Genomic DNA, 24,699 nt, shown 5'->3' on the forward strand with positions numbered 1-24,699 from the left:
GGATAGCATTTGTGGAATGTATCACGCCGAACACGTAGCACTAGTGTTGAGGTCGAGGGGCAGTCTTTTTTTCGTTTTTCTCTTTGGCTTTTTTACGCTGTTCGACATCGAATTAAAATAACTTCCACGCGACGGATGCCGTTCATATTTGGCCAAGAATGCATACCAAGCGATCGAACGATCGGCACATATCGATCTTGAAATATGATGTCAGTGCTCCTTTAAGGTGACTTGAAGGAGATGGCCTATTTTATCTAATCACTCGATGTATTGATGTTCATGTTCTCCTCGGAAATTTTTCGGCGCCTAACATTGTTTTGGACCAGTTTTATTCAATAATACGATGTCGTTGCGAAACTATGTTGCGAAATTCGGAACGCAGTTGGCCCTATTTTTTCTAGAGCTAGCCGACAATCGCGCCACCTGGGAGCGGCAACACTAAACACAAATAATGTGTTTGATGGTGGACGTGCTAATGAACAGGTGGTGGGACAATCTGCTCACTCCCGACGTTGGGCCAATGACGTGTTCGGATTTCGATACATGGAGCCTGTGGGGAGTTTCGCAACTCGTATGACTGAACAACTGTGGTTTCGGACTGCATGACCCTGAGATATGAGGCATTGCAAGCTTTCCGTCACTTTGTTTTGCGCTGTCTCCGTGATAGGCCCACGTTTGACCAGGCAACGGTGTCCTGGGATGATGTCATCAGATGACGTCACTGTAAGTGACGTTATGATGACGTCATGACGTCATCAGGTGATGGCGTACTTATGCGTATCTCGGGCTTACCGACGATGGTCAATTTTAGATGCGAAGCAGCTCTTTGACTAGCCTCTGTTAGGCTGTCCGTCCGTGTCATCATGCCAACGCGCCGCACCGCGCTCACCTCGCTGCAGGTGTTGGGGTGGTGCCAAGTAGGCCACGCCTCACCTCGCAGTGCGCGGTGACGTCACTCTCTCCCTTGCCTGCTGCGCGCTCGCCGCGTGTCACCTCTCGCTGCCCTCTCAAATGCTCGCAACGTTCGAGCGCACATCAAATGAACACACTTGCGGCTTGTTTCTACGACGGAGACGAAGCAGCTTTGCCCGCCGAAACATGCGCCAAAGTGATTTGGTCTAACCCCGCCGTCGCCGGCATTACGAGGGTTAGCGGAGCCGATCGCGTTCGCGAATGGCGACGTCATGTCTGCAACGCCGACGAGGCGCGAGCCAGGGAAGCTGAACGCAAGCGTCAGCAGTTTAAACCAGCGACACCGACGAGGTGTGAGTCAAGCACGCTGATCGTGGTTAAAAATGGTGATGGCGTGCGGGTAACACCGACGAGACGCGAGCCAGAAAAGCCGAGCGGAAGCGCTGACGGCGAAAGGCCAACGCCGGCGAATTTTCAACGTCGCCGCCGTCGACAACGTCTCAAATACGCCACGCGCCCGCCAGTAAGCGCCGGGCTCTGCCGGCCGATCCAGAGACGTCTCGCCGCCGCAACGCCGATCGCATCGTCGCGTGGCGCGGCGCGAGAGCCGTCCGCGACGCCGTCATCAACGCTGGAGCCGTCACCTGCTTCCGACAAGAGTCCCTCCAACGTAGCTTCTGTCACAGCTGCCGCGCATGCAACCGTCTGGTTCGACAACCACCTGTCCAACGTCGGTCCCGTCCGCAACCACAAGCAGAAGCCGCTGGAAGCAGCGACCGAAGTGATTCGACGCGAGTTCGGCGTTGACCCATCCGGCTTGCGGTTGGTGCACCACTCTCAGGGAGTCGCTGACGTCGGGCAAGGTTCAAACGATGAACATCGCGCGTGGTTAACGTTACCCGCCTCGCCCGCCAGAACTTCGCGAGCTCAACAGTTCCTCCAGCACCCGCATCGACGCCGGTTTCAACCAGGTCAACGCCGTGCGCACTGCTGCTGCTTCGCATCCAATCAGCGTTGCCTTCAGGGAGATGGTCCATAATTTTCTTTTCGTGTTTGACGAGACATCTAACGCTTTAATGTACTTTTCAGTTTTCAGTTATAAGCGCTCGTATCGTTTTCTTCTTTTGTCCTTGTGAGACCGCCAGGGGGCTCGAAGTAGTGCAGACGCGCTCGCTTCGCGCTCTGGATTCTCATGATTTTTAGTGGTGTTTTCCGTCTGCAACCACTCGAAAACGTTACTATCAGCTTCAAGAAGTTCCGAGGAACGCCTGGGCACCACTCAAGAGGATTTCTTGCCACTTGGAGGTGCCAAAGGACTTCAGAAAGCTCGTCACCCCTAGGACGCTCACCAAACGCTGACCTGGGGAGCCGCCGGCAGCTGCACCGATGCTGGGGACGCCCGCGTCGGAGCTTCATCCAGCTATGGCTCTCAACGCGGCGACCGACCAACAATACCACCTCCTAGACCAGGATGGTACAGCAGACGACCAAATGGATCAACTCCAGGGCGACCACGATACGGTGAGCCGAGACGCTATCGGCGCTCAATCGCATGCAGAAGAGGACGCTAGCTGACAGGCAGCGAAATCCACCAAAAAACGCAAGCAAGAGGCACTGGAGCGGAGGCGCGGCAGCGCAGGGCTCCAGGACCAAGTTAAGACAGGCACGCCAACATTCAAGAAATTGCCAAAGCTACCGCCGTTGCCGAAGGACGATTACAAGATCGTCATTCGTCCAAACCAGGGCCTCCCGCTGAGAAACATTCTGACTCCTACGCTTGCGCAAGCAATCATCGAGGCATGCCAAGCTGGCATCAGAGATGACCATTTCATCCTTAGAATCAACCCAGGGTCAAACATAGCGATTCTGTCGACCAAATATGAGGAAGTGGCGGACAAAGTGCGTCTGATACGCGCCCTTGTGCTTAACGGCAGGGCTCACGCTTTCCGTGCCTACGCCGCAAATGGAGACGATACTCTGAGAGGGGTGATTCACGGCGTACCGATGAACACCTCAACCGGAACTCTCATGGCGCACCTACGTGTCAGAACGCACGGTGTGGAGATCATCACTGCCAGAATGATAGGCACAACGAAAAGCGCAGCCATTACATTTTTCGGTCCAACGCTACCTCGTACCGTCTACTATTACGGGGGTGAACTCCGCTGCTACCCCTTCCGACCTACGATTCAAGTCCGCAAGGTCTGCCGAGAAAAAGGACACCGCGCGGACGTTTGCCCGCATCCGGATCGCCCCATTTGCCGGCTGTGTGGACTGACTAATCCAACGGATGGACATCCGTGTTCTATTAGTTGCGCCTCGTGCGGGGAGGCTCACCCCACAGGAGATCCAACTTGCAAAAAAAGACTTAAGCCGCCGAAGCCTAAACAGCCGCAAGTACAAGCAGGCCACAGTGATAAGCTTCAACAGGGCACTAGCAACGACCCACCGAGGACCAAGAATCTCCGCTGGTTCTCCTCCGAAGAGGAAGAAAACGCCTATAAGTCAGCCGATGACAAGCACAGTTCCCGGTCGCATTCACGGTCCCCGGGCAGAAAGCCGCACTCGCCACCCAAGAAGAGCGCGCCAGCACCGACTCAGCAGAACCTCCACCGCAGTCCTCCAGGAGGGGGAGCCAAAGGCAACGGCGGGGATCAAGGATGCACCCAACAGGCATCATCACTTCCGGTAAGCTGGGCGGAAGCCGTGGCTCCCAAGTCTGCATGTACTCCCCCCATCACACAAAACGTACACTATCAAGCAGTAATCGCTGAAAACAAACAGCTTAAGCAACGCCTTGACAAATACGAGAACAAAATAATGTGGCTCGAAAAACAGCTGGCCCAATTAATGGGAGCCACCCCGAAAACTACAGTCCAGGCCTCTCAAAATCTAACTAGCCACCCAAGCGAAAAGCTACGGGACAATGGGCACATCCAACCGCAATCGATACCACCACGAGATCCTGTAGCCAATATAGGAACAGAACAAACAGCGACAAACCTCACTTTACAACAACAACTGCAGCTAATGCAGCAGCACATACTGCAGCAAACAGAAGCCCAAATGAAACAGTTCTTTGTCGAATTTCATGACCTGAAGCGATATGTTCATGAAAGCCTCGACAAAGAAACGAAGCGTCGACGTAAGCAGAGCCAACCGCGGTCCCAGGAGTCAGACGCCGAAAGCATGCTTACCTCGGACGCTGAAAGCACACCCACCTCCTCGCATCATGGCAATTAACCGACGCATAGCAAACGAGAATCTCACTACATGGTCCTAAAACTGTCGTTCCCTGCACAACAAGCACGCTACACTCACTCTATACATAAAGGCGGCGCTGGTTTCTCCTGACGTAATCTGCTTGCAAGAGGTGGGAGCCAGGCCTAAAACAGTTTCTGGCTACAAACTGTACATGGATCCAAATGCACCTAAGATTGCGACACTCGCCCGGAAAGAATTGGCAGCTACATGCATAACGGCACCGAACGAAGAGACGCAACACCTTATCGTAACGCTCTGGCCAGCGAAGAAAGGACGCCCGAGGCAGGTTATATGTAACATATACAGTCCCCCACAAGACAGAAAAGCAGAATTCAGCAATATCTTCCACTATTTGAACAACAAGCTTCAACCACGCGACCGCTTGATCATCACTGGGGACTTCAACGCTTGGCACACCACATGGGGTTATAGCGCAGACAGACCCAAAGGTACGCGACTTTTAGAAGCGATACAGCGCTACGACTACACACTCCTCACGACACCGTGCATACCGACTCGTATAGGAAACAGTGTCAACAGGGACACCACTCCCGACCTTACCGTAACCAACAATGCCGCGACCATGCGCTGGAGTGTGCTGGACGACAATCTGGGCAGCGATCACAATATTGTGCAAATAACATATGAAAGAGCTCGACTGCGACGCCCGCTCGGAAAAGCCAGACTGACTAACTGGACTAAATATAGAGAGCAACAGGAAGTAGACGGGCCCAAGCCAACAACTATAGCCCAATGGACACCGCACATTAAGGGTCTCTATGACAAGAACACCAAGATATATCAAACAACTACCGACGCACCTGCCATTGACACCCACTTGACACATCTTTGGGAAGCTCGTCGAGGCCTCACGAAACGGTGGCGCCGACAAAAGCTAAATAAGAAACTCAGACTCCGTATAGCGAAAATCACGGAGGAAGTAAACGCATACTCAAAGGAACTTTACAACAACTGGCGCACCTTCTGCGATTCCTTAAAAGGCACATTAAGCACGAAAAAGACGTGGAACATCCTACGGAGTCTTTTGGATCCCTCTGCAACAAGAACCGAAACAAACGCTACCCTTCAACGGCTAGCTGGGGAATTTCAAGGTGATCCGGATCAGTTAATATAAGAGCTGAAACAACGCTACACAGGAGTACGCAAGCGAAACGTTAGCCCAACACCCAGTCAAGAATACAATGGAGAACCCAACACTGAGCTCGACGCCCCCATAGCCTTTGCTGAGGTTTATGCAGCGGCTCAAAGCTTCAAAAAAATACAGCGCCTGGATTGGATGGCATTACAAATGCCATGGTACGGAACCTTAGCGATGAAGCATTACAAGCCATCACAGACCACTTTAATCAAAAAGTCTGGACACCGAGTGGAAAGATACCTGCAGAATGGACACTGGCACAGGTTGTACTCATACCTAAACCAGGCAAACGACGAAGCCTTGATCAGCTACGACCAATTTCTTTAACGTCATGCATTGGCAAGCTCTTCGAAAAAGTTATACTCACTCGCCTTGACCAATACACAGAAGAACGGGGGCTTCTACCAACATCTATGTACAGATTTAAGCGAGGAGTGTCTACCCAGGATATCTTCTTACTGCTCAAAGAGGAAGTGCTTAACCCAGCGCCAGGTAGTCTCAACAATCTACTCGTTGCACTCGACATCGAAAAAGCATTTGATAATATTGCACACTCTACCATACTAGACGGTCTTGCAGCCATAGGATGCGGACAACGCATATTCAACTATGCCTCTGATTTTCTTGGAAATCGCAAGGCGCAGATTGGCATAGCTGGTACCAAATCATCACCATACGACCTCCCACTGAAAGGCACACCTCAGGGCTCCATCTTGTCATCATTTTTATTCAATATCGGCCTCCGGAAACTAGTCCTCCAGCTTAAGACTGTACCAAACCTGGGCTGTGCCTTTTACGCGGACGATATTACGCTATGGGCAACAAAGGGCTCCTATGGAGAACGACAAGATGTACTGCAAACCGCTATAGACATGATTCAAGGCTACCTCACTGCTGCAGGCATGTCGTGCGCACCTAGCAAATCGGAATATTTGCAAATAAGACCCCCACGCACTCGGTCCAACCGTGCACCCGCGCTGCAGCTAGAAATTGCCGGACAGATCATCAACAGGACCCCAGTAGCTCGAATATTAGGCATGCACGTGCAAGAAAACAACAGCGTAAAGACTGCAATAGGCAAACTCAAACACACCGTAAAGAGTATTGCATCCCTTATAGCTAGAATTGCGCGAAGTAATGATGGGATGACAGAGGCCGACACTGTACGCCTTGTACATGCCTTCGTTCTCAGCCGAGTCACGTTCGCTCTTCCCTTTCAATCAACACGCAAGCCCGAAATGGAGCAGATTGACAGACTCATCAGAATTGCGTACAAAGCAGCATTGCGACTTCCGAACAGCACAAGCACAGAAAAACTCATGGGACTCGGCATGCATAATACGTATGAAGAATAGGCCGCCGCCACGCTAATCGCACAGCGAGAACGACTCACCACTACGCTGCAGGGAAGAACACTGCTGCAGAGGCTGGGATACCCTCTCACCCCTCAATATTGTGGCGATGAGACAGTCATTGTACCCAAGCAAATACGTGATCAAATAATCGTGGAACCAGTTCCAAAAAACATGCACCCGCTCTACAACAAAAAGCGCCGTCAAGCGCGAGCACGAAAACTCCTGCAGAGAAGTAGCGATCCAGACGCTTACTTTACCGACGTCAGTCTTTATCCCGCGCCACCACAAGGCTCCAGAAAACAAGCATATGCATTGGCAGTGACTAACCAAAGCAAAGTCGTGGCCTGCGCGTCCCTACGCACCAGATCAAGTGCCACCGCAGAGGCAGCAGCCATAGCCTTGGCAATCAGAGAAGCCGAAAGAAGGGGGCGCTCAGCGTATATTTTGACAGACTCACAAGCTGCATGTCGCTTATACCTTGTGGGAATTGAGGCTGGCCCGCTGCCTTTGCGCGGGCTTTCCCGCCTTTTCTGCCATTCTCATGTCCCGACATGTCTGCCCTCCTTCGCCGTCAGCCGCGCTGGGAAGGGCGGAGTGACGTTTAACTCCCTCACCCGGTAGCGGATGTTGACTGTGGCGCCGCGTGCGGGGGACCCCCGAGAGGTTTTCGCGCGCTGCGTCGGGAGCGGAGAGTACAGTCCGGGACTTCAAACGGTGAGCCACGCAATTTTTCCGTCCGTCGAGTCCCGTCGCTCGGGGCTCGTCGGACTTCGCTGACGGCGCCTCGCGCCCGATGCGAACGCTCACCTTTTGTTGCCCCGCTGCGTACTCCCGGCCGAAGGGCAGTACGGTGTCCTAGTGCGTGGCCTAGCTACGCCGACCCGTCTCCCTTCGAAGCCAACGCGAGCGCCTTTGCCCTCGCTCGAGCAACCGGGCCCCTTTGTCCCGGTGTCTCCGTGGATTACCTTTACCGCGGAGACGTGCTCGTGGCACCCCTGTGTAGTACTTTGTGCCCGTGGCGTGGATAAGCCTACTTGCTTTCCCGCCGCGCCTTTTTTGCAACGGGCTGTACTGCGTTGGTGTTGCCACAATAAAGTGTTGCGACTTGAGCAGTATCGTGTTTCCCGCCACGGCGACGGTTAACGCGTGCCCTGCGGCTCGCTAAGACCGGACCCACGCTGGTGGCCGTAGTCCTTCGGGATACGTGTACACCACAACCTTAGAGGCACACTTCCAAGGTGCGTCACTGATATTTTGGGGTCCATGTTGTTGGAGGCACATGGCGTCACTTGGTGCCCAGGGCATGACGGCCTGGGGAAAACGAGGAGGCAAACTGCGTAGCTCGCGGACTTACTGGCCGAGACGCAGGACTCTCCTCAGGACACCTCACAGGGCATCATGAAGAGCAAAGTGTAACAAGCAGGCAGATATTGGAAAACCAACGCCTTACAAGACGCACGTACGCCCCTCCACATCCGAACTTAAGCAGCCAACAAGCGCGGGATTGGCGCCGCCTCCAAACGAACACACACCCCCACATATCAAAACTACACGCAATTTTTCCACAGATATACACAACAGGGGCATGCCCATGGTGTAGTAACCACACAGCCACACTTACACACATAACCTACCAATGTACCGAGCGGCCAGCCAATGCAGTATCTAGGTTGGTGCGCTCACTACAAACACTCACAACGTGGTCTTGGGAGGCACGGCTTTCCGAGCTGGCACTGGGGAGCCAACTGATGACCCTAGACCAGGCCCGGGAGCCGCTGTGGCCAGTGGGGCTCTACAAGAGGGCTCCACCCGGGATTAGTCACGTAATTTTAATTCTTCAATAAAGTTTATTCTCTCTCTCTTTTGTCCTTGTCAGTTCACGTCTCACGTTAATTTGAGTATTCTTAATTACAGATCAACAAGTATGTGTACAGCGCTGACTCAGTCACGTCGCGTTTATTTTTAATAAAAGGATTGAATTGTCTGTTCAAATGACATGCAGAGCCTTACTACAGACTGCAGTGTTTAAAGAAAAGAAGTCATTTGCCATTGCTGAAAGAACGTGGGTACCAGGTTGATCACGGGTGCCGTTTTTGCTTGGTTCAGGTTTCTGTGGTGATGTCGTTTGTCTTCTTTCTTATGCTATTAATCTCCTTTAGGTAGGCCTAGCCTTGCGGGACTATCATGTACGTGTCGGGACGGCTTTAAGCTCTCCCATAGTGGAGTACCATGTACTCCAAATTGTTAAACACTTTTTCTAAACCCACAAACACACAGGCCTACGGAGCGGTTTTATGCTCTCCTATAGTCAGAGTACCTAGTACTTAACTCGTTCACTACTTCTTCTCAACACAGCCGGTTAGCAGCTCTAAATACAAGTGGGCCTCATCAAGGGTGAAACCCACGGGACAGCTTTATGCTCTCCCATAGTAGAGTACCAAGTGCTCTAAATCGTTAACTATTTTGTCTAAGCACATCTTCAGCCACGCCTTTGAGGCCATAGGACCGTCGGGACCATAGTGTTTCTTAAAATTATCTTGATGAGACTCTGACGCTGCAATCGTTCAGAGACCATGGGAATTATGGGTGGTACACAGATTTGCCTCGTCTTCGTGCTTGCGGGCGACGAATCGTACTTGCGGCTTCGTTTATTGCTGAATCTGGTTTCATGTTGAAGGAAAGAACGAACCTTTTTTGAATTCCGTGTCCCGATTCAATATGGTAAGCCTAAAAGAATAAGGTGGTGAAGCGCGACCGCTGAAAAATTGTTGATTTTTGTTTCGTGAGAAAGTAGCTCCAAGCCACACGAACACACGAGGGGCCAGAAGCAGGCCAGAAGTGGGAAGATTAGGCTAATCTTTGTATTACCCATCATTCCCATGCTAGCCGAAGCGCCGTGCGTTGCAGCTCCCATAGACACTAACGCCAGAGTTCCCTCTTGAGTATATTAGGAAATTCTATGACCGGGACAGCCTTAAGCTCTCCCACAGTAGAGTATACCTAGTTCTCTGAATCGTTACCCACTTCTTCTAAATACAAGCGCGTGTCCAACTTTGGCTGGAACTCGCGGCTTCACGTGAAATTGACTGTGTTGTTGGCAAGTAACTCCCGTAGTCGCAAACTCGTCCATGCCGTAATTTTAGGGGAGAAGCTCCTGAAGGCGTGGATCGTGCGTCCGCGATGTATGTAGTTGAAGTAGTAGTAGTCGCCGTCGTTATAGCCACCTCCAGGACTGGACTAGAGGAGCGGCGCGCGCGCACTCTTTTGAATCGATTAGGAAACCCACGCGCGTTAATGATAAATGAAAAGATCGTTGTTTCTGATGAACTAATCTAAAGAGACGAGTATCGGTGAGTTATATCCAATAAAATTTGCCTCGAATTTGATGCTTACTTAAAAAAAAAAACTAGGAACACAAGGACGCACTTTGAGCACTATCTGACCAGAAAAGGTTGCGATGTTAAACTCGCTGGGCGTGTACAATCTTCTTGGTTTTAGCAAGGATTAGCGAGGTTGGGCCACAGTGCCATGACGTACCGGTTGTGAAAGATGGTAGACACGAAGCGCAGGCCGTAAAAGAGTGCGCGCGTCCCGCTCCTCTAGTCCGGCCGTGCCACCATGCTCTAAATCATTAAACACTTTACGGGGCGAAGCTCCCTATGCCGTGGGTCGGGCGTCCGCGATGTATGTATTCGTCGTAGTAGTAGGTAGCCAACTCCACGGCCGGTAAGGAGGTTTTAAAATATTGCTGAAGCGGAAATTATTACCTACGAGTACAGTGAACTAGAACCAACATGCTGGTTCTAGTTCACTGTATACCTACAAGTGAAGCCGTGCCCACCGTTAGAGGGCGGCTGCGGCACCCATCTTATTAGGGGCATGATGAGCTGTTGACGTTGGGTGACTGAGAAAGATCGTTTTCCTCCCACGCCGAAGAGTTAACACTTTCGTGACGTCACCTATCCACATCGATAGTGTGTTGTCGATATTTACAATTTCATTATTTGCCCCATTCCGAGTGCTTGCGGACACCTTGCGCTATCTAACGTGTAAAGTAGAAGTGCTCTATCAGTTTCGCTTTTGTGTTTCTCTTTTTTACGCGCGGGTGAGCGTGCGTATAGCTTCAATGATGGCGTCGGCGTTGCGTGTGAACGTTTCACGAAAACGGTAAATTTCGAAGGATTCTCGTGCATCTGGGCTGGAATCTCGAAGTGATGACACCGATACAGGCTCGGAAGACGACATTGACACTTCTTAATTCAGCATGGATGACGAGAATTCGGCAAATCGCCCGATAGTCCTCTGGTGAGTTTGGCTTTGTGCTCGGGCCGCGTTAACTTCCACTCTAGCAATTTTTTTAAACCCCCTTGGTGTTAATGCTGTGTATTGTAGCATTGCCAACATGAGTCCTGGAGGCCACTTAGAAAGAAGCGCGTAGTTCAAATCTGCTCCCGTAGGAGTCGCAACGATCCCTGTGGCTGCTGAGAAAACTGCATGCTATTTTAATGAACTGATTCTATTCAACTTTCATTAGTTTTTCTGATAGTTATTTGACAGTCACCTCAAGCAATGTTAAGCTCCGATTTTATATGTACTCGATGTAACTCTAAACTTGAAGCCGGACCATAACTATAGATTTCGAGCTACATTTGTTCTTTAATAAGAATGTCAGAGACTTTACACGTCAATACCTCAATATCGTTATAAACCACGCCGTAATGAAGGGCTCCGAAAATTTCGACGATGTGGTGCTCTGACATCGATAAGTACACGGGCATATATCAATTCCCCTCCATCGAAACGTGACTACCGCGGCGGGGATCAAACCCACGACCTTCATGTCATCGTAACCACTGTACCACCGAGGTGGATCACATTTGTTTTTTTCAGACTGTTTTTTTAAATATCTTGAAACTGGAAATAAGCGCTCGACTAGAGGTGCTCAAAACAGAAATAAGGGTGTGACTGGTTTAAGTGCATCTATGAAAAATAAGAGTTAGGGTGTCAAGTACTGACCTGGGGACCTTCGGTCGTTTGCTCTAGCGGCTTGGAGTCGGCGTTCTCCATGCACACAATATGCGTCAGCGACGGCATCTTGTTCGCCACGCTGAGAACGCGTGGCAGAAGGTCGGCTGACGTCACCAGGTGGGTCGCCTCGGTCTCGTTGATGGCGCTGACGATACCGTCGTTTGTGAGCGTCACGTACAGAGTCACAAGCGGGACGTTCGTGCGAAAGCAGGCCTGTGCCGTCAGCAGCCACTCTACGCGCGTCTCGGCCAAGATGGCCAGGTTCTGGCCCGGTCTGGCTCCCACGGCGTGCAGACCGCGTGCCGTCAGGTCAATCTGCTCGTCGAACTCCTGGTACGTCTTCCACTCGTACTCTCCTAGGACGAGCTTCCTGAAGATCTTGCCGCTAGGCTGCCTCTCCTCGTTGTGTCCCAGGACAGGTCGGACGCCCACGGCAGGCCTCTCGGAGTACAGCCGGATCGCTGTTCGGGCCAGTTCGTCCAAGGTCTTGACGCCTTCCATACTGGGGATGGACTTGTTTCTCAAGCGGCGATAGGGCGACGATGGGTCTCCCTCCACGACGGGCTTGGCGTAGCAGACGCTCTTTCTCCTCCAGTACACCCAGGGCTGCTGGAAGACAAAGTATACCGGGAAGGTGACGACGTCGCAGACGACCAAGAGGACCTTTACGAGAGCCATGAAGACCTTCACTGCAGCGGGATGCGTGGATGGTGCGGCGGACGTCATCTTTGTTGTGCGTTTTCGCGTGCTGTGGCGGGAAGATGGCGAGGAGCAGAAACGTGGAGGAACGGTGACACTTGGCACGGCAGCTTTTGGAGGACTCAAGCAAATTGGAGATTTAGATGGGTCGACTCCGTGAACAGATCCGTTTAGGTCTTTGTTTTCTCTTTCTTCCCTCAGGCCACACAATATGTACAAGATAAACGCCTCTCTGTGTGTTTAACAGTCCTTGCGTTTCTTACAAAAAAAAGATTGATTTTTTTACGGAACAAGCTACGTGGTCCTTCAGAAGTCCCACATAAGTAGTGCCTTGTGCACTAGCCGCACTAAAGAATAGAACAAGACTGTGGTATCATCGGTCTTCCTGTTCTTCGAAGAACCGTTGGTTTCCCTGTTCAGCCTTGAAACTGGGTAAGTGACGCGCTGAGAGGGAACACAAATGGAAGCGTATGATAACCGCGGATGACACTTCAGCTCTGTCTAACAGCTCACGTGAAGTGGCACTTTCGTGAAGGAGTGCCCGACATATTGTCCGTCACCCTCTCCGTCCGCGATGACGCTCTGCTTGCCTTGGCAGGAATCCTAGTCAGCAATACGGAGGGCTTCGGCGTGTTGTGATTTCTTGGCTGGGCCTGCAGTACAAAGAATGCAAGGAATTAGCATGTTCGACATTTACAAACGTACCATTCGTGACATCGCGAACTCCAAGTTCAGAAAGCCTTATATGTCTCATCAAGTCAAGAAATTTTGAGGTCTTGCGAGACTTCGGTAGACCGTGGCGTCAACACAGATGATGTGAATAAAGCTAATAAATGCCGGCGAAAAGTCACGTGGAACTCTAGTGCATAAAATGGGTCGATGGCGTACCGAAAGACCCAGGACCTCGGTGCAACATGACGCCACCCTGTGTCGGCGTCATGACGCCACGGATCACCTTGACGTATGACGTTATGGATCATGATTCGATCACATGAGATCGTCGTTCGGTCGAAGGTGGGGCCGATCACAGAGGCCGTGAAATCATTTGGTGCAGGAGGCTGCTTGTAGGATTTATTTCACAGCTCACGGTTTTGTTACGCGCTAACATCTCTTTATTGACATTCGGGGTCAAGTAATCAAGGTTCCTTAGTTCCACCGTATACGTAGTATTCGCCATCGAAGTGACGGCCAGTGCGGAGTGAGGGGAAAAATCAGTGACTCGGGGTACCCCGAGAAGGAGGGGGAAAGGGGCTGCGGAGCGCCAAGGTTACGCGGAATCCACTTCGACAAAGCGAGGTCTATGATATTAATTGGAAAAGGATCGAAATTAAATGCTCCGTTTACAGCGCAAATACTTTATCTGTGAAACATGCCAAATAACAGGGACTTTTCAAGATATCGTATTTTACTTGGTTAAATGGCAGAACAGAAAGGGCATCTACCGGAAATGTGTTACCGGCATTAGAGGTACGACAGAAATTACAGCCGGGTGGAGGCATGTAGAGATCCATGCATCGTTAGCGATTGGAAAATAATCGAAGAGGAAAGGGCTAGAGAGAGAAGAATGTGGCAATAAACCGATTCAGTCGTATTTACCGCTTCTGTAATCAACACTAGTGTGGCACCAGTGTACTACAAGCATTGCACTCGTGTAACACTAGTGTTACACGGGCTTGTTAAAACGTTACACCGCTTGCATCGTCTATAGTTAACTACTATTCGCTAATAACGGCTTGTGTTGGCTGTACTGTTGGCTAAATTAGGGCTGAATGATTGGTAATGTTCGATAACACCTATGCGCTATTATGACACCCACCACTGTGGTTTTTAAGGCTATTTCAGTAAGTCAATTGTCAATTTTGGCGTTAATTGTGAAAGCCATGATGCGTATAAAATGAACCCACGCAATGGGGAAGTACTCTCCTGGCCAATCTGCTACGCTGTATTAATTCACTTTGTAGACACAGAAGTTTGTAGATCATGTGAGCTCGCGTCAAATTGCCTCTCCGCGCTACATCGATACGCTATATCTACCATCGACAGCAATGCTAGGCCGGAAATGAGTATTCTTTGTGTTCACTGACATATGAGTTTTCAGCCTTGCGCTGCGACGTAGAACATTGTTAGTTCGTTGCTGTCACGCTAAACGCTTATCTACTTTGATAGCGGAACAAAAGCTACCGCGGTTTGCTTCGAATGGCGGGCCGTCGAGTAGATATCACTTTGTGAAAAATACTGCGACTGATAACGGTTGTTCTGATACACTGATCTAGTGGCAGAATCTCGTGGCCGTGGCTACTGAAGAGCGCGTCATGTTGAAAATTGAGTGGTGGAAAACATTCTTATGATTGATTGATTTGTGGGGTATAACGTCCCAAAACCACCATATGATTGTGAGAGACGCCGTAGTGGAGGGCTCCAGAAATTTTGACTACCGGGGGTTCTTTAACGTGCACCCGAATCTGAACACACGGGCCTACAACATTTCCGCCTCCATCGGAAATGCAGCCGCCGCAGCCGGGATTAGATCCCGCGACCTGCGGGGGGAAAACATTCTTAGGGAAACAGCGCGAAACAACGAGGAAGACAGAGTCATACACACAACAGACGAAGCGCTGACTTGCAACTGAAGCTTTGTTGCGGCGAAGAACGTAAACAAATGCATTCGTGTTGTTTACCTAAGATATGTTGAAACAACCAGCCAAGAATTTGACCCCCCGAAAAACATTCGTGCGCCGTGGGAAACGAAGCAAGGTATGCGTCTTGCGGCATAGCACTGCCGTCGATTGATTGATTGATTGATTGATTGATTGATATGTGGGGTTTAACGTCACAAAACCACCATGTGATCATGAGAGACACCGCAGTGGAGGGCTCCGGAAATTGCGACCACCCGGGGTTCTTTAACGTGCACCCAAATCTGAGCACACGGGCCTACAACATTTCCGCCTCCATCGGAAATGCAGCCGCCGCAGCCAGGATTCAATCCCACGACCTGCGGGTCAGCAGCCGAGCACCTTAGCCACTATAAACCACCGCAGCGGGGCGCACTGCCGTCGATCGCCGCTTACGATGCGGAAACGTCGCGAAGAAACTCTCGACTGCATGCCCCGCGTGGTCCGTAAGCTTTTGTGGTTGACTGTGTACATAGCCGACGATGCATATTTGCTCGCCCTTGTGAGACCGCGCCAGTAGATTACACAGCACGGCACTTGCATACCGTGAAGTGTGTTTCTATCGCGATAACGGAGGGGAAACGGGGCATCCCGAGGACAGAAAGGGGTCACGGCTATTGTTGAGAGTGGATTGTGTGATCTGCATGCAAATGGCGTCAGTGAAAAGTTTGCCGCCACATGGCTTCCACAGCTGCTTTTACCGCATAAGCCATATGTTGATGTCAGAATTATTGCGGTTTTATTGCTTCGTAAGTGTATTTACCATCCGTGTCTCCTGCTGCGCTAATGGACGTTTCCCAGTATGTCCGAGTATCTTTTCGAAAGTTTATCGCCAGGATGAACTAAGGTCTTAATAATTATTGGTGTTAACGTCCGCAAACCACCATATGATTATGAGGCCGTAGTAAAGGGCTTCGGTAATTGCGACCGTTGTTTTGTTTAGTGTGTGTGTGTGTGTGTGTGTGTGTGTGTGTGTGTGTGTGTGTGTGTGTGTGTGTGTGTGTGTGTGCGTGTGTGTGTGTGTGCGCGCGTGTGTGTGTGTGCAAGTGTGCGTGTGCATGTGTGTGTGTGTGTGTGTGCATGTGTGTGTGTGCATATGTGTGTGTGCGTGCGCGTGCGCACCTAAATTACACATGCTTCATTTTGGACTCTTTTTCGATGAAGGTGAAGTTTCGCCTTATTCAAAAATGCGGCCGCTGCCGCCGGGATTGGATCCAGTGACCTGCGGTTCAGCAGTAAACTTCCGTAGCCACTAGACTTGCATGGCGGGTGAATTAACCAGTCACATCTGAGACTTCAAGAATATTTTGGTTCGAGATGGCTGGGAAATGTTCATATTTCAACTCGACGGCTGCCTAGGGTTCCTTAGAGTGAAGTGCTTGATGTCCGTTTACTTGGATTTTAGGTGCTCGTTAAAGAAACCGAGGTTGTCGAAATTTCCGCAGCCCTCCAGTGTCCCGGCGTCCCTCGTAATCATGTCGTGGTTTCGGGACGCAATGCCCCAAAGATTGAAGCTTGCACGACCCAACGCATACAGCTGCTACCAGACAAAGCTCGTAGAATAAGCGAGGATCGCCGAGGAGATAAAACACGAAAGGCCTTCGGCTTTTGTTTCCCCGCGGAGCCCTTGACTTTGGCAAGCTCCTTATCAGACGATAAATGTTACGGCACGTTGCATTTATTGTTACATATTTTGCAGGACAATCGCTGCCGGAAATTTCGCGAAGAGAGCATGCACTGGCGTTATCGGTGCCCGTAACTTCAGCGTGTGTGATTTCGATATGACCACGTGCGTTATGCTTAAGCGACTGAATACACCCTGTAAAGGCGCTTTTGCTAGGCCTATGCAAGCTGTTTGTCTTCCTTAAATTAAAAAAAAAGTGAACTTTGAATATCAGCTGATCAGAATTCCTTTCTAGTCGAAACGAAAAGATAACACGGACATGAAGGGGCGAAGACGTGCCAAGTTTGTCCGTCTTGGTGGAGGTGTACGGTTCTTGCCCGCTGACCCCGGGAGACGTGGGTTTGTTCCCGGGCGTGGAGTTCGCATTTCGGTGGAGTTGGCACGTTACAAGCCCGAGTCCTGTGCAATTACAGTGCACGTCAAGGTATATACACTACGCGGTCAGAGTTCCCAGAGAGTCTTCCACTACTGGTTGCCCACTTGCCTCACAACTAACTACGTGCGATTCGGGCCCATAGCATGCACTCCGCATTTACCAAGGCTGTCGAGGAATGCAAACGTGTCAGTCTAGCGATAATTCTGGCTTTTTATGCACATACTTTGGCAACGGCGCTGATTGTAAGTGCTTGAGAATTGTCCGATGGATCTGTAGGTTATAAGCAATACTCGATGACGGACCTCGTTTGACTTCTTATTCGAGGCTCTTGTACCACTCAGTACACATCGGATACAAGTTAGCTATAAATGTGATTTCCATAGCGCTTTAGACCTGTTCTTTTCGTGGCACCAGAAGGAATTAAACTATCCTCTCAGAACGTTGCATGCAATGCGATGGCGCGCTTTGCGCTTCCAGAATTCTTATGGAATAAGGCAGCAATGTATTGTTGTCTCTTTTGAAATTGTATCTGAATAGAATATCTCTTTAATATACAAGTCGCTCGTAAAGCGATGAAGAACATGTGTGGGACTATATGTATGCTGGGCCGACGCTGTGGAATATTTTTATGTCTCTTATAGACCACAACTTGAACAGTGTCTTCGGCACGATAATCTACACTTGCAGGCACTGCGCCGCGCTCCGGGCTGCAGAAATTAGGCGCCTTCTTCCTCTTCTAACCACTGCCACCACCACCACCACACTTGTCACATCCTTTACGTATATATATTATACGTTTCGTCTCGTTCTTAAACTTTATTTTTTATCAAGCTTCTCTAACACCTTAAGTAGGAGGTTTTGCTACGGCGTCCGGACGATCCGGCGTTATGCGCCACATGTGACGTTACACACACTTCCGAGTAAAATCCGGGTGCTTTAGTTTCCGAATGAAGGTCATTCACTCTGAGATTTAAGATGGTCGTGCACAGATTTCCGTAGCAAGCAGATTGTCAGGAATGTCGGCATACTGACGGACGTTGAGGCAGTAACTCGATCGATGTCTCACTCACTCACTCTCACTCTCTCTCTCTCTCTCTCTTCGGTCAATTTATTATGTGTTGTCTAATGTCCCGCCTTACTCTTGCTTTGCCCGGCGTTATGGAAAACACCGTGGAGCGCGCTTTTTAAGTACCGTGTAGCGTTTGTTTACGTTTCGAGTTTTTGCATGTCATCTCTACCCAAGAAACAATGCGTAATCTTCCACATGTATTACAAGGTAAAAAATGTTTTCTGTACAGGGTTCATCTAAACCACAGCAATTCTACAGCTGATGAATGTGTAAATAAATGGTGATGATATAGGTCATCATCTCGTCGATAATTTCATCATCATCATCATCATCATCCATCATCATCATCATCATCGTCCACTGCAAGACAAAGGCCTCTCCCATGTTCCGCCAGTCGACTCGGTCCTGTGCTTACTGCTGCCATTTTATACCAGCAAACTTCTTAATCTCATCTACCCACCTAACCTTCTGTCTCCCCCTAACCCGCTTGCCTTCTCTGGGAATCCAGTTAGTTACCCTTAATGACCAGCGGTTATCCTGTCTACGCGCTACATGCCCAGCCCATGTCCATTAAAATTGCTACGCCATGTACTCTCGGCGAAAGAAATGCATTCCCATTTCCTCACAATTCCCTTAGGGCAGGTGGGGAAAATTTTGATGTTCCGGCTGAGGGGAGGGCGCCTTGGGGCCGGTACGGTCACAGAAGTGGGCTCTTCGATAGTGTTATCCGTGCAAGATATCTACTGAGGGGAGAACGATGATACGGTGCACGTTCATGGTAGACGATTCGCTTATCGGGTCTCCGCGGCATCTCTCCTTTTGTCTGCAAGGTCGTTCCACAAACAATGATCGACTTTGTTCAATCTTCAAATCATTTTAAGGACGTTCGAAGTGTGAAATGTGGCATTGGTAAATTTGTAATTTCGGGGCGTGTTTAGTCACTAAAGTCAGAAAAAAACTGACAGGGTCGATGATGCATTCGCCTAATATGACATGAAGTCTAAGGACGTGTCGTTCTTTTTTTCGCAATCGATTGATTGATTGATTAATAACTTCATTGAAAACAGTCCTGAAGCTCGTTTTTTTTATATAGGCCGAGGTGGGCGGCGTCCACGTCGGTAACACCAGTCCGAGACGGGAGGCTTCGTCGTGGGCCTTCTAACAACCCATAATTGGTCTTTGAATTTTACCATACTAATTATGCGCAAGTTCCTGGCGGATTACGGGAACACTGAAGGATGCCAAAGTACGGTATACAGAGGAATGTACACATTTCTTTGACTTCGATGAGAAGGACAAATACATGCGTTGTAACACCTCCTTCACCCCCCCCCCCTATGCATCATCCACCTCCTACCCCCCCCCCCCCCCTATGCACTTCGACCTGTATTATCACCACATGTACAGAAAGTAACCACGACAGTAAACCATGTGTACGCGGATGTTCTTCATTCAGTTCTTTAGCATTAACACTATAAAATATAGTTATATGAACAGTCATAAATAGAATTCCGTTTATTGTAAAAGATGTCACCACTCGGGGACAGAACGTCACCGTATTTTTGCGACGCTTCATTGATGTACAAAAGTTAACTTTGTTGTTTGAGTTGTCCTACACAAGATATTTATAGATATCACAATAAGGGTGTAACTTGTACTAATGGAGTCGCCACTTCCAGGCTATTTACTATTAACATTAATTTTGTGGACATTCTGTCGTCGCTATAGTATTAAACAAACGATACTACGTGCATATAAGAATACTTTATCTGTCTTTACCTTAAGGAAATAAGTTTTTTTTTTGGGGGGGGGGGGGTGGGAGGGGGTTCACGTGTTAAAACCACGATGTATTGCAGGAAGAAAGGAAGGGATGTGGAGTAATTTTCGCCACTTTAGTACCGTGCGCTTTGGAGCGCGGTACTCATGAGTCATGATTTAAAGTGCTTAATTAAACTAGTGAATAAACATTTCAAGTGATTTATTCACCCCCATGCAAATTCAGCCGCAGAGGCCCCACTAAATTTGCGCATGCTCGCCACTTTTTTTCATCATTTTAATCCCTCAGTTCCCTTTGCGCAGCGTACTATAGCATGCCGTACACGCGTCTGGTTGACCTTCCTTTCTTACTTTTCCTCTAACAGGAATCGAACCCTGGTCCTCAAGATTAGCAGTACCAAACCGTGCCTGCATGCCGAGCCACCGTAACATATGTGTCTCATTAAAGGCCACTTCAAGGGACGGCCGAAATATATATCGGGTGAAGCGGCCCAAGCACTCATCATCGGCAAGTAACCTCATTGGTAACACTCATACCTAACTAATTGTACGAATATGCAATTACACTCGAGTACAGGCGCTCCCTATTGGTTGATTTCAGAGGAAATAGCAGACGGCCACTTACTCACCAGATAGCAGTCGGGCTGCTCGCAAACAAGTCGCTCGAACGTGCTGAACTGTGGATCCAACACAAGCCTATAGTCAGTCGTATAGGATGGTTTTATCTACAAACTCGAACTGTCTGTAACAACTACTCTGTACCCCTGCGTTTATACAACCCTTTCAGCTGTGCCAACCAACTACGTTTGACTACCAGAACTGCAAACTTAATCCGCGGGAAAACTCCCCGTTCTCTTTTTTTAACGCGGGCGACTCGCGTCGACTGGCACGACGTGTTAGGGGGGCGTGAAAATGAGCTTCCCTCGATGAGACCCTTTTGTGTGCTATGTTTTTTTGTTATCTCACTCCCGGCTTATCTGAGGCGTTGCGCGAACGTATCAGTTACTGCGAGTCGAGTCACGCAACTGCGTGCGTGTGTCGTCGGAACCTGGCGATAAAAAAAAAAAACAAAGTACATCTCACAACAGTTAGCCTCTCTCTACTCGACCGTGGATCTTCGCGTTGTGCCCGGGTTCCGGGTACGAGGGCACCCGCGTTTTGCCGCCAAAGATAAGCCTCGGTGGTTTCGTTTCTGGCTTGCAAAATATATATATAACGGGCGACGACGGATTCTTATCGAAATTAGATACGGACGAAGACGGGTCTCCGCGTTACGGAGATACCGTTATTACTTGAAAACTCTAGAAAACGCATGCCGGAAGACGTGAAGACTGATGGAGGCGATGCCCTCCTTTTGCCATTTTTACTTTTAGCGTGTTGCATAAACAGACTTTATACCGGGCCCCGCCGCGTTGGTCTAGTGGCTAAGGTACTCGGCTGCTGACCCGCAGGGCGCGGGTTCGAATCCCAGCTGCGGCGGCTGCATTTCCGATGGAGGCGGAACTGTTGCGGACCCGTGTGCTCAGATTTGGGTGCACGTTAAAGAATCCCAGGTGGTCTAAATTTCCTGAGCCCTCCACTACGGCGTTTCTCATAATCATATGGTGGTTTTGGGACGTTAAACCCCACATATCAATCATCAGACTTTATACCGGCTCGTCTCAGTGCGAAGTCTCCTGACGCGGGTCAAAAAAAAAAAAAAAAAGAAGGCGACATACATAGAAGCGTTCGCGTGGTTTGCTCAATAAGGTCGACGAAAGGTGTGGATCTCACTCAGACTCGCTCGTGAAATATATCTGGCGCTTTCGACTCGACGTCCTCGTATTCACTGTCACTATCATTGCACTGCAGAAAAAAAATACATCCTAAGGAAAAGGGCAGGTGAGCGCTTCTCTTGTTGCGAAAGCTAACGTCCTTTTCAAGAGTGGACGAAGCACACCGAGGCACAGAGCAGTACTCCACCACTGCGCAGCACTCGGTCGCCACGGGGAGCTTGTGTGGCGGGATCGCAAGTCCGGGTGTTTGCAGGGGCAGAGCCGCGACGGTAATGCGATCTCCATCGACGGCATCGGCTGCGCACGTTCAACAACATGGCCCCCTGCGTCGTACACCACCGCGCCGTCGATGAGACACTGCTATGTTTCGCTAGATGTATCCACATGCTGGTAGATGCTGAAGCAAGGCACGCTTATTGAAATTTCGAAACAACCGAACTAATTAGTATCGCGCGGCGGAAACCGCAGATTGATTGATATGTGGGGTTTAACGTCCCCAAAACCACCATATGGTTATGAGAGACGCCGTATAGTGAAGGGCTCCGGAAATATCGACCAGGAAACCGCAGATGACGAGCGAGAACACTCACACATAGTTTCACTTTCTCACCAGCAATGGTGGTCGGCGGCAACAGCGTGCTCAGCGGTCGTCTGGGAGGTTTCTTGGCCCTGTCGATTGGGCTTCAACTAAAACGAATTCATAATTGCACTCGAAGACACTGATTGTGAGCGTTAGTTGACTCTCGCGACACTGTTCGTTGACAAAGTTCCCGCCAGAAGCAGACGATCCGCGCCCACAGGAGCAGCGGCCGCTGCAGCGTGGTTGAGAGCGGAGTCCGCGAACTGACGTCACACGCGAGAGGGCGCCACTCCAAGATCTGGTAGCCAATAGAAAATTGTGCTCACGCCGGCAAACTTCTTGTCCTAAAATCTATTGAAGATGTCGGCAACACACGATGCAGGAGTGACGCCAGCATTTCAAAGCAGTCCTAAAGGAAAGGCCTTGGCTAGCTTAATCACAATTCACTGATGTGTTTCGTCCACTTTTTTTTTTATAAACGCTGGCATACAAACAGTTAGACTGAAGCCTCGCGGAGAGTCGACGACCTTAAGCGTGAGATCAACTGTTAATTGTACCCAGCGCGTCAGGAGATTACGCCCACCGCTTGTGAGTCGTCTCGTATAACCACGGCAGATAAGTAAAACTCCCGTTACCTCCGGTGGTGTTTCTTCTTACCTCGGCGCCTTTACTGTCACGTGAGAGGGCTGACTATTCGACCGATCGCACTGCCGTCCACGTATACACACTTCGGCCGCCTTCACTGGGGCTCGTGTGAGCGACGTTCGTAGAATGCGCTTAAGAGAACGTCACAACGGTGATTGAGATTGTTGTCAAGAGCAGCGCGAAATTTTAGGGGCGAAGCTCCTTAGGGCGTGGGCTGTGCGTCCCCTGTAGCCTGTATGTAGCCACCTCTAGTTTAGTTCTTGCAGTGTTCACTAGATGGCGGTACCGTCCCCTGTATGTAGCCACCTCTAGTTTAGTTCTTGCAGTGTTCACTAGATGGCGGTACCGTCTCCTGTATGTAGCCACCTCTCGTTTAGTTCTTGTAGTGTTTACTAGATGGTGGTACTTGTAGCGGATGATGAAAAGATGCAAGATGTTGTAAACTAGAAAGCGGTACTTGTAGTTGATGAAAGACGCGAGATCTTATAAAATAGGAATGATGTCACATATGGCGCGTGTCATTGGTTGAATGCAATCGTTCGATTTAGTGCGGCGACGTACGCTAGGGGGAGCGATGTAATAAAATCGAGTGGGCAAAATGTACAGAGGATTCATGGTTTACCAGGTTTACCTCCGGAGCTTCGCCCACTCATCATCATTCACTTCGTGGATATGGCGGAATTTTTTTTAAAGCCTGGACGTAACGACGATGCAGAAACGCAGGTAATTGTTTAATCCCGAGCCGCTCTTGACGTCATGACCACCAACTCGCGCAAGTGTGCGCTCTTGGTTTATAAAAACGGATGCGAAACGCGCCCTGTAATGAGAGATCCTGGTTTAGCTTGATTTATTACGCTCGTTTCCTGCGATTCCATTCGAGGTGTACGACGAAGTGGAATTTGAGTGTCACAAGCGACAGCGTTGTATAAAAAAAGGGAGCTGAGTCGTCGGACGGTGGGCTGCCAGACGACGCAGTAATAAACAAATAAGTACATAAATAAATAAATTAGTAATGAATTAATTATTGATTATTAAAAGTATTCATTTGATGGTAAATACATGAATACATACACAAGAACAAAACTTGTATGTGTATTTTTTTAATTAAAAACTATTATGGCGAGGGGCAGACTTTCGAAATAAAAAAAAACAAGAAAACCCCAAGTTATAATTACACTGCGATACGCCTAATTGCAATCAATAACATTTAGTTACATTAACAGCACACATTAGTCAGCAATAACCAACAAAACCCAAAATTACAATTACAGATTACAGAAAAAAATCATTAGGAAAGGTCAGTGCTGATTCAACAATAAATGCGAGATACATTCATTATGATTACGTGTTATTACTTCCAATTACCCTGACGGCCAACAGTATATAGGCAGTACTAGTCAACGTGGTTAGACGTTTGGAGAAGTGAAATCGCTGCTCATCTATTGGTAAATGCGAGATAAATTTGCTACGATTACGCTTAACTGAATTTAGTCACCACCAGACACCTTGATGGCCAACACAAGTTATCATTAGCGCAGCTTATCGTATCAAGAAGTAGGATAGGCAATAAGTAAAAGCAGCGATGATTTACGGGTAAATGCGAGGTAAATTTGTTACAATCACCTTTTATCAGACTTGGTCAACTCTGGTTACCTTGACAGCCAACAGTAGTCTGCATCTACTAACACAATACGGCATTAGG

At 49.4% G+C, this 24,699-nt stretch overlaps 1 protein-coding gene across 3 annotated transcripts in view; it reads right to left on the bottom strand.

Annotated features, from left to right (window-relative positions):
- LOC119167092 (long-chain-fatty-acid--CoA ligase 4) overlaps positions 1-24,699 on the bottom strand; it is a 42,323-nt gene that overhangs the window by 17,089 nt on the left and 535 nt on the right. For 2 of the 3 annotated variants that reach the window (XM_037418511.2, XM_037418512.2), the window contains exon 2: positions 11,707-13,070. In XM_037418511.2, coding sequence (XP_037274408.2) covers positions 11,707-12,444 — 738 coding nt within the window. In that variant the 5' untranslated portion in view covers positions 12,445-13,070. Of the gene's footprint in view, positions 1-11,706; positions 13,071-20,626; positions 20,887-24,699 lie in introns of those variants that run through there. The other variant, XM_037418513.2, reaches the window with a different exon arrangement.

The sequence above is a fragment of the Rhipicephalus microplus genome, chromosome 6, assembly GCF_043290135.1.
Source record: "Rhipicephalus microplus isolate Deutch F79 chromosome 6, USDA_Rmic, whole genome shotgun sequence".
NCBI lineage: Eukaryota > Metazoa > Arthropoda > Arachnida > Ixodida > Ixodidae > Rhipicephalus > Rhipicephalus microplus.